We start from the raw sequence: 10,658 nt of genomic DNA on the forward strand, positions 1-10,658 counted from the left end.
ATACAGTTGCTAATTAAAGAGATGTAGATAAGTAAATGCTTCTTTTTTATATATATATAAATAAGTATTTGGATAAATACTTAAGTTTTGTTTATTTTTATATTTTAAAAATGTTTTTTAAAAAATTTATATTTTTTTTTAGATTTTTTTACTTAATATTAATGTTTCTCTTATATTTTTAAATTATTTTAATATACTAATATAAAAAATAATTTTTAAAAAATAAAAAAATATTATTTTAATATATATTTAAATAAAAAATATTTTAAAATTAACGATAACCTCACTCTTTTCACACTCACTAACTCTTTTTTTTAATAGAAACTAAAAATTGTAAATCAACAGTCAATCATAACTAGTTTGTCAATATATTATGTTATTTGACAACAAATCTTTCACCATATCCATTTTATTATTATTTTATTGTATAAAGTTTAACTTCATGGATTTATAGAGAGATAGCAACATGTTGAAGTTTATTCCTATCTATCCTTGTGGTTTCAAGGGTCCTAATTACGCATAATTAATTATTATTGAATTGACCCCTTGTAAAAAAGAAAAAAAATCCAAGTTGGGAAAATACGTGGCTTCAAGGGAACCGTTCGCTTTGTTGGAGGCATATGAGACAGGCCATTTATAGGGCAAATCAATGAAGCCCTTGGAAAATCATGGCATTGTCAGGCCCGTGATGTGAACCTCCTTGATATGAAATTATTTTGCCGTCAATTGTAGTCTTGATGCCGTGAAACTTCACAATTTAGATTTGCCCTATCAATAAATATTAATTTGGTTTGTTGGTTGTATTGCGATGGTTTTTGTTTTGTAATTTGAAAAAATTAAATTTAAAAAAATTATAAATAATAATTTTTGCATAATTAAGATTTAAAAAAAAAAATTCAGTAAAGCTCGTATAAAAGTAAAATTCAAGGAATTCAAATTCAACCTTTTATTAATTTTTCTTTTTTTGAAGTAATATCTAGTCCATAATAATAATCCTTGTTAATTAATTTATAATAAAAAAATTACTTTTCTTGTACAAGAATGGAATGTTATATATACAGAATTTACATTATATAGTGTTAAGATATATAGATATAATTATATCATATATTTTTTAATATCAGTTAGATAATATTATTTTGTCATTGTCCAATATGATTTGAATTCACGTTTCGGAGACTAGTTAGGATTGGTGATATTAACACAGGAGTTACCATGTAAAAACATACAAATAAAAAGAGGCAATGAAGAGGAGAGAGCATTTTGTGAATAAAAAAAAACAAAATTAAATGCAATTCCAAACACACCACCATAAATATGGTTTCTATTACATGTTTTTTTTTTAATAGCACAGGAAAAAAAATAAAAAAATAATATAATTAATGAATTTGGCTGTAGGTGTATTTGTTTTTATATTATTTGATATGTATTTTTAAATAAAAAATACTTAAAAAATAATCAATACTACATTCTTAAATATTTTTAAAAAAGAGGGCAGAGACTATATATTGTATTGCTTCTGATAACACATTTCAATTTCCTTAAAGTATAAAGATCATGTTATTAGAATTAATGTAACTTGTTATTTATTTATTTATTTTACTTTTGAGATTATTTTATTCTAAACCTCACCAATTTTGAGTTATAGTTTATAATAGAGAAATCTCAGAGGTGGTGTTCTTCCTAACAAGACCATTCAAAAACGATGTCCGGAGAAGCTCAAAGGCGGGCGGGCACTGTATTGATCCAATATTGACCTAACTTTTTTGAAAGATTCCCAAATCAATTATATGCCTTGCAGCTACAAGCCAATCCCATTTATTCCTTTTCCTTCCCCGTGCCTACTCTAAAGATTCAAGCCCTCCTCGTCCACTCAAACTCGTACGCCATTAACAATGAAATTATTGGAATCTACCAAGATTGATGACATGGTGTCCATGATCTCATTACCCTATAACATTTTATAATGTCCACATACTTGGTAGTTGCTATTAGGTTTTTTTTTTGTTGGATTAGCATAAGATTCGCACATTAAATTTAAAAATTTAGGAGAATTATATTCTTTTAAAAAAGGTTTGATGAAATAATATAGTTTTACATCATTGTATTTATAAAACACAATATTTATTAAATATTATGTTTTTAAAGCTCAATAACTGCATGTTGTATTTTTAAAGTACAACATTAAATAAATATCGTGCTTTCCAAACACAACAACAATTAAAATTTAAATAGATTGAACATAAACAAAACACATTTAAATTGGAATAAGAAATGTTGACAATCACTTGGACTTCACACAGTTCATTGATTATTATTACATGGTTTAGAGCTATAGGTTAGCATATAAAAAGTCATATTGTTGTTTACTGGACAAGTCAGAAAGAATTGATTGCATTGAATTTTAAGTTCAAACATACTCATCTATATAGAAATTAGAATGCAATCGATGAATGTCTACTTGTTTGTACAATGAGATTGATGTAAGAGAAGGTTATACACATTATAGATATGATATATGTAATAACACAAACCATAATAATAAAAAAAAAATTCTAATTGACAACATATATATAACAATTTATTAATTCATGTTAGAATATATTATGATATTTTTTAAGTAAATTAAACTTATATAATTTCACATCAATCACATATACTATTACATAGAATGACACACACTCGAGGTGATAAATTTTCTTTTCATGTTAAGCATTCACATTTGATAGTGTATTATGATTTAAATGTATTAATTATTTGTTATGATTGTGTTAATTATTATAATGATTTTAATTTATGTTACAGGTATGCCATAATATATATACTTCATCTGTTTGGTAGTGAATTATTCATTAACTTTAGAGAGAAATGTGTTTGTTTGTTTTATTTTACGTTATCATCCTTGTAGTGTTCTTAAAACTCTAAAAATACAATTAAATTAATATATTTTAAATGTTAAGTAGGTTGCTATACAAGTTTTTAAAAATAATCTAACATATTTAATTAATATTGCAATTATAAACTATGATATTATTAAAATATCATGTTTCTGAACCACAATATCTTTAAACTATGTTATTTCACCTAAATATTTTTATTATGTGCTATTTCATAATCCAATTATATTTTATATGTTAATTGTCTAATTTATCCGTTATTAATTGAAATGTAGAATGAATAAAGTAATTTACACATTTAATCAATGCTATTATTTATTAATTAGCTTCTTTGCAAGTTCAACTTAGTTGGTAAGTAGTAAAGTCCTAACTTATTTTTAGGATTAGTAAAGAAAAAAATATTGAGAAATTATTTCTTATAAATTCATCAATCCAATATAATATATTTCGTAGTTTCCATGATAAAACTTGGAACTTGTTTGCCTTAAAAGTTAATTAAAAATATTTAGTAAGATTATAAAAAATATTTTAAAAATGATTTAGAAGCTAAAATTCAAATGTACAAATGATAATTTTAAATCCCTTTAATTAATAATTATTATAAGATTTTCTGTTAATAATTTTTTTTATAAACGAGTCAATTTGGAATCTAATCTAATCTATATTTTATATATAAAAAAATTAATTATAAAAAACTTAATAAAAATATTTTTTATGTTAATTAAGTAAAATGGATTGATATAATTTGAGTTTAATAATTATTCTAGAATGATTTATTATTATTATTATTATTTTAAAACAAATGGTAAAAAAGAAAATGCTGAGGATTAGGTGAGGCCCGGGACAGGTAGAACTGAAAAAGAGGCGTGAAAGAGTTTTTTTTTTTTTTTTTAAATAAAGAATGGGAAGTGACTTTTCTTTCTTGGAGGCTCCGTTAAGATAAGCACGTGAAAGGGACCCTCCACAAAATAAGACACGTGGTGGCGGCTGTCACTCACTACTCACGAGTGGTTTCACTGCGCAATCAGACGTCGACAAAATATCATATCAAACGCAGACGATATACTATCTAATTTATCGCCATATATGATGTTCTCTTAAGTTCCAGCTTCTCCGTAAACGGGTATTTAAAAGGTTGGACTTTTCGAAGTAATGGACCGACCAAATTTTATTATATATTATATACAATAAAGTCCAATAATGTTGGATCTTCCACGTCAAGTTGTTCTTCAGGGTTTTTATTTTTTATTTTTGGCCTTTTTTTTTCAGATAAGGAGGAGATAAGGGATTGATCGTAATCCAATCATGTTTTGAGAAAAAACGAAATTGGAGAAAATTATAAATTGCTGACTGTATTTTGTTTTTGTAAAACTAAATTGGACTCAGAGTAATTTAAACTTGTTGCATTAGATGACCTTTTTTATTTATGGTTTATTTGCAATTACGAAGGATTTTGAGAATGATTTTTGGATATCATGGAAATAAACTAAGTTAGGGTTAGTTTTTAATCCTTATATACGTAAGACGATTTGTTGTGTGTTGGTTTTGAATGAAGTGTTTGGGAGCTTGAAAATTTTTGTTTTAACAAGTTTTAAATGAGTATTTTATTTGAGAAAATATCAAATTGATGTTTTTGTTAGTAATTTTTTGATAATTTTAGTATATTGATATTGAAAATAAATAAAAAACTAAAAATGCTATATTAAAATTTTTTTAAGAAAAAAGATTTTTTAAAAACTATCATACATAATGATTCTAAATATATAATTAGTTAATATAAAATAAATAAAAAAATATAGATACTTATTAAATTTGATTTTTGTTATTAATTTATTAAGGTTTATGTAAATATAAGAGATTGAATCTTATTTTAGTTGTGTTTAGTGTGTTAAAACAATAATAGTGACGTGTTCACGAGGCAAGTTTCAACCCAATAAAATTAGATTATAAAAAGAAGATATTAGGTTTCATTTGCTTGCTAAAAAATAGTTTTGTTTGGAAAATGAATTATGGAAAAGTGAATTATTTTTTAATATTTTATAGTATAACAGTCCAGCCTAACATGCTATATGTTGTTCGCTTTGGCTAAGCCTAACTAGCAACTATGCCTCACGGTTTTGTTTCTGGCATTCCATAGGCTCTAAAATGAGTACAATATGTTAGCAAGCAACACTAGTAATAAGACCAGCAACCACCTTCTTCCACGTCGATATGAGATTTTACAATCCACGCCTTTTAAGGAGCCCGACAACTTTGTTGGCACTATTGGACAGTTAGTGAGGTCGGTTTTGATACCAAATATAACAATCTAGCCTAACATACTATATATTGTCCTCTTTAGCTCAGTATAACCTAACGTCCACGCCTTTCAGTTTTGTTTTTGGCAGGCCACAAACCCTAGAACGAGTACAACATGTTGGTAATCAACACTACTAATAAGGCCAACAACCAATTCCTTACCTGTCGATGTAGGATCTTACAATCCACCCCTCTTAAAGAGCATGATGACCTCTTCTGCACCATTAGACAACTAGTAAGGTCAACTCTGATACCAAATATAACAGCCCGGCTCAACATGCCGTATATTGTCTACTTTAGTGCAGACCAACGCGGCATTCACGTCTCACGATTTTATTTCTGGTAGGCCATAAGACCCAAAACACGTATAACATATTGACAACCAACACTACTAATGATGCTAGCAACCAACTCCTCAATCGCTGATGTGGGATCTTACAATCCAACCTCTTTAAGAAGTTTGACGACCTCATCGGCACCATCGAACAACCAGTGAGGTTGGCTCTGATATCAAATGTAAGAGCCCGGCTCGACATGTTGTATATTGTCCATTTTGACTCAGCCCAACACGGCATCCACACCTCATGGTTTTATTTCTAGTAACTCACAGGCTTCAAAACACGTACAACATATTGGTAACCAGCACTACTAATAAGGTCAGCAACCAACTCCTCACTCACTAATGTGGGATTTTACAATCCACCCCCTTAAGGAGTTTGATGACCCCTTTGGCATCATCAGAAAGCCAATGAGGTCAGCTCTGATATCAAATGTAATAGCCCGACCCAACATGATGTATATTGTCCGCTTTGGCTCAGCCTAACCTAGCATCCAAGCCTCACAGTTTTGTTTTTGACAGCTCACACAATATGTTCGTAACCAATACTACTAAGAAGGCCAACAATCAACTCTTTCACTTGCTGATGTGAGATCTTACAATTCACCTCCTTTAAAGAGCCCGTCGGCACCATCGAATAGCTAGTAAGGTTGGCTCTGATACTAAATGTAACAGCCCAGCCCAACATGCTGTATATTGTTTGTTTTAGCTCAGCCCAATACCGTGTCCACGCCTCACGGTTTTGTTTCTAGTAGCTGGGGCCAAATTTTTTATAATCAGTAAATAATATGATATTTTAAAATTTTTTTCATAATTTTTGAAAAATATTTTTCGATCATAATAATAGAAAAATACTTTTCTGGAAACCAAAACAAATTCTTTTTTAATTAAAAATAATTTTTCATTGATTAATTTTTTTAATGACAAACAAATATACAAAAGCTTAAAAAATTATTTTAAAAAAATTATTTTTGTCTAGGCCTAGAAAAAAACAATTCCACGAACCGAGCAATACACTTATTTATTTTTTTATTTTAAAAAAATACTAATAGATATTTTTTAATATTTTTATGATTTTAATTTACTTATATTTAAAATAAAAAATATTTTAATATATTTATAAATAAAAAAATATTTTTAAAAAACACGGGTTTTAATGTAACGGACAGCAAATTGTCATTCTTCTAAATCTTGGTCCACTGTCTCATCATCTCGTGTCTAATATCTCAATCAATCCATCCTTAAAATTACCATACCTAAAAAAAAAAAAAAAAAACAGAGAGAGAAGAAGAGAAAAACAGACAAGGAAACAGCAACAACAAGAACAAGTGAAGCAGAAGTAAAGCAGATAGAGACACGAACACAGCAGTGTTTTCTGCATCTCTTTCTCTCTGTTCCTTTGCCTGCTCCTCGTCCTCCTTCTCCTCCACCTCCACCAGCACCAGCACCAACACCAACACCAACACCAACAGCAGCAACAGCAGCAGCAACAAAATCCAACTCTCAAATTCAAGAAAGAGAAGAAAGAGGAGGACGAAAACGGAAAGAAATAAGACCAGCAAATGGGAATTTTATATGATGACGATGTAGTGATAATTAAAAAATCAGAGAAAGAAGGAGAGCCTACTGTTATCACTGTGAATTGTCCTGACAAGACTGGTCTTGGTTGTGATTTATGCCGTATCATTCTCTTCTTTGGTCTCAGCATTGTTAGAGGAGGTAAGGACCACAGGGAAAAAATTTCCATTCTTAGAGTTTGTCTTAGTAGTAGTTTTCTTCAGCTCAATATTTTCCTTTTCTTTTCCTTTTCTGCTGTTCTGTAAGCAGCCCAGATGCTAAATTGAGCCTCTTTTACTCTTTTTTCTTTCACACTTTTTAGTCTCCAATTTTGTCAAAAACAAAGTGTGATTTTTTAGTTTTCTGGTAGGGATAAGTTTGCGTAAAAAAATAACATGATTTTTGTTTTGATTTTGGGTGTTTTTGATGTGGTGAAGATGTGTCTACGGATGGAAAATGGTGCTACTTAGTGTTTTGGGTGGTTGGCAAATCAACAACAAGGTGGAGTTTATTGAAGAAGAGACTAGTAGAGGCATGCCCATCATGTTCCTCAGCTTCTGGGTTGTCTTTTTACCGTTCAGAATTGCGGCCTCCAAGACCACCTGATGTTTTTCTGTTGAAGTTATCTTGTCAAGACAGAAGAGGGCTTTTACATGGTACCGACTTTTTCTTGGATTATTTTGGATTCGATTCTTCTTTATTTGATCTTCCTTGTTCAATGTTTTGATTGTCTAGTTTTCTGCTCAGATATGTTTTTTGTGAAGATAAGGTGATTGCCAAGGGGTTCTGATTCGTAGTTACTTTTAATTGCCTTTTGTTCTTCAAAAAGCTTAGCTTGTCACTTGTTTCCACGTTTGCGATTCATATTCTATAAATTCAGCAATATATGTAATATGAAGGAATCATGTTCCCTGTAAAAAACTTTGGATATACTTGGCAATTAGCATCAAGTTGTCAGATACTAGCATATCCCCCTTGTGATTTTCATGTTTTATTGTAGAATTTGAAAATTGGAATGCTTCTGGTTTTTAATTGGTTATCGAGTTCCTGAGGGTTTGCTTTGCAGATGTGACCAGTGTGCTTTGTGAGCTTGAACTCACTATAAAAAAAGTGAAGGTATCCACGACACCAGATGGGAGAGTGATCGACCTATTCTTCATTACAGACACCAGGTTTTGAATCCTCCAAACTACGCCATGTTTTTTTTATTTTTTATTTGCAATTAGGACATGATGTGGATTCAGCTTTTTAACATTTTTTTACGGCTGATTTTGAATATAAAACAATATGTGTAGGCTGATTCTGCCATCTAGTGATACGACTTTTGAGAAAATTTTATTGTCATACCCATATTTTATACATTTTAGATTTGTAATAGTTGTGCGTTCAGAGGATTTGACTGGGTCCAGAAGAGAAATTTTCGTAAGAGGTGCATCTTCTCCCAGTCCATGTTTTTGTTCCTACTTCTGATCGTTTTTGTTGTGTGTGTTCATAGAAAGATGTGACTAATGAAAATGGACATTTCTATAAATCCCGTTTGCATAGCCATGCAACCACTTGAACTTGTGATTATCTTCTTGTCAAAAGTAATATTTCTTACTGTCTTTCTTTATCAGGGAGCTCCTACATACAAATAAGAGAAAGGAGGATACATGTGATCACTTAAAAGCTGTCACGGGAAATTCAATGATAAGCTGTGACATAGAAATTGTTGGCCCTGAAATTACTGCATGTTCAGCGGAATCTTCGTTTCTTCCAACTGCAATCACAGAAAACATTCTCCCCTTGGAAATGCCAGATGAACTCCCTAGTTCACTAACTTCCACCAGTGTTTCTGTCAATATGGACAACTCGCTGAGTCCAGGTCACACCCTGGTCCAAATCGTGTGCCAAGATCACAAAGGTCTTCTTTATGACATAATGAGGACTCTAAAGGATTATAACATACAGGTAGATTAAGGTTATGAAAATACATTAATGGACAACTCTGTCATGTTTGCTATTTGTGCAAGTCAGATGCTTCATTCCATTTGGAGGAAACATCTTTCGCATTGTTGTTCTAATGTTTTTGCTGAATCTTTCCGGAGAGAAACTAATTACTGCTTGTATGACCAGATTTCATATGGGCGCTTTTCCATGAATCACGGAAGGGCCTGTGATATTGACTTATTTCTTGTGCAAACCGATGGGAAGAAAATAGTTGATCCTAGAAAGCAGAAAGCATTGTCCTCTCGTTTGGAGATGGAACTAGTGCGCCCTCTACGAGTAGCCACTGTTAGCCGTGGTCCTGATACTGAGCTGCTGGTGGCAAATCCTGTGGAGTTATCTGGCAAGGGCCGGCCTCTTGTTTTTCATGACATCACTCTTGCTCTGAAGATGCTTAACACATGCATTTTCTCGGTACTTATCTACTGGCTGAATAAACTCAGATAGTCTTGGCAATTTGTGCATGATATCACTTTCGGCCTTTTCCTGTCAATAACTTGAGGCATCTTTTCTTTATTCATATGAGATGCTTTCGCCAGATTTCACTATGCATTATGTCTGAGACTGTGGGAATGTGTGCTTGTGTATATATATGCATTCTGTAAACTAAGTGGTTATTGTTTACTGTTCTTCCAGAGGAAATGTTATATCCTGTTTGTCTTTTCAGGCCGAGATTAGAAGGCGCATGATTGGAGATCGGGAATTTGAAGTGTACAGAGTCTTACTTGATGAAGGGGAAGGCTTGGCTGTACCAAGAAGCAAAATCGAGAAACAAGTTTGGAAGATGTTAATGGGCTGGGAGCAATGAACAATTCTGGATATCCTTCCATGCATGGTGATGGTCTATTGTGCAGTGTACTTCCCCTGCTAAAGACTTTTATGCACTGTAAATCATGGGCTATATCTCATTGAAAGTTTATGTTGTTACACATCAATATTTGCAGCTCCTGTAACGCTAACTAAACGATGAGAACTTGTTGGCAGGAGATAGGAAGAGTGACAATGACATGGTATTATACACTTGAAATTTTCGCAGACTAAAATATGAAGCCATGCCATTACCAATTTGGCACGCATGAAGCGTCTCTGATGGTGGATGCTTGCTGTTACTCGGATTCGTCCTTCACAGCTTGCTCAGTTCAAAACCATTACCAGTACTCTTTTAGAGTCCCCTCTGTACATAAACAGTATGTAGAACATGTAGTTTTGAAGTCTGTTGTGCCAATAGAAGGAGCAGTACAGAATCTCTCCATGTCAAGCTAGTAACATATCAGTTGCACAGCACATTCTTGTATATTAATCTCCTATGTATTGTTGCTTCCTCTTCCATTGGCCAATGTGTGCACAAGCTCTTTTAGCAGATTCTTTTTCTTCCGGTTTCCTCCTAGCCTAACAATGCTTTCTGCCTCTCGAAGGTGCTTGGTTATCCTTGTACATCCATCTATTGCGTTTCTACAGAAAATGCTCGTGTTAACCTTATCTCCTCGAAGGAATTTAATGGCATTGTCAAAAAAGGAAAAAAGAAAGGCTTAATGGAGATTGCTTCAAGGTCATCTTTCTTTTTCTTGTCCCTGTATACTATT

At 31.6% G+C, this 10,658-nt stretch overlaps 1 protein-coding gene across 6 annotated transcripts; it reads left to right on the forward strand.

Annotated features, from left to right (window-relative positions):
- The first annotated feature begins 6,782 nt into the window (after nucleotides 1-6,782).
- On the forward strand, nucleotides 6,783-10,446 carry LOC105115755 (uncharacterized). 6 transcript variants are annotated; one of them, XR_840384.1, is made up of 7 exons: nucleotides 6,783-7,251; nucleotides 7,527-7,745; nucleotides 8,156-8,261; nucleotides 8,706-9,039; nucleotides 9,205-9,489; nucleotides 9,743-9,961; nucleotides 10,060-10,445. XR_840384.1 is itself a non-coding variant. In XM_011012762.1 (7 exons), the coding sequence occupies exons 1-6, from the start codon at nucleotides 7,095-7,097 to the stop codon at nucleotides 9,881-9,883; spliced, it is 1,242 nt and encodes a 413-aa protein (XP_011011064.1). In that variant the 5' UTR covers nucleotides 6,783-7,094; the 3' UTR covers nucleotides 9,884-9,910; nucleotides 10,060-10,446. The 6 variants fall into 6 exon arrangements, 5 of the variants coding, with proteins under 5 accessions (XP_011011064.1, XP_011011061.1, XP_011011063.1 ...); XM_011012762.1 differs by having other exon boundaries at nucleotides 9,743-9,910; nucleotides 10,060-10,446; XM_011012759.1 differs by having other exon boundaries at nucleotides 9,743-9,930; nucleotides 10,020-10,444.
- Nucleotides 10,447-10,658: the final 212 nt, after the last annotated feature.

Source organism: Populus euphratica, unplaced genomic scaffold, assembly GCF_000495115.2.
Source record: "Populus euphratica unplaced genomic scaffold, PopEup_1.0 scaffold766.1, whole genome shotgun sequence".
In the NCBI taxonomy this organism is placed as follows: Eukaryota; Viridiplantae; Streptophyta; class Magnoliopsida; order Malpighiales; family Salicaceae; genus Populus; species Populus euphratica.

Bases quoted from the DNA above. Each gene is read 5' to 3' on its own strand.
- LOC105115755 (XM_011012762.1), top strand. From the start codon at position 7,095: ATGGGAATTTTATATGATGACGATGTAGTGATAATTAAAAAATCAGAG. The intron at 8,262-8,705 runs GTTTTGAATCCT...TTTCTTTATCAG, and splicing joins TTCTTCATTACAGACACCAG to GGAGCTCCTACATACAAATA. The intron at 9,490-9,742 runs GTACTTATCTAC...TTGTCTTTTCAG, and splicing joins TTAACACATGCATTTTCTCG to GCCGAGATTAGAAGGCGCAT.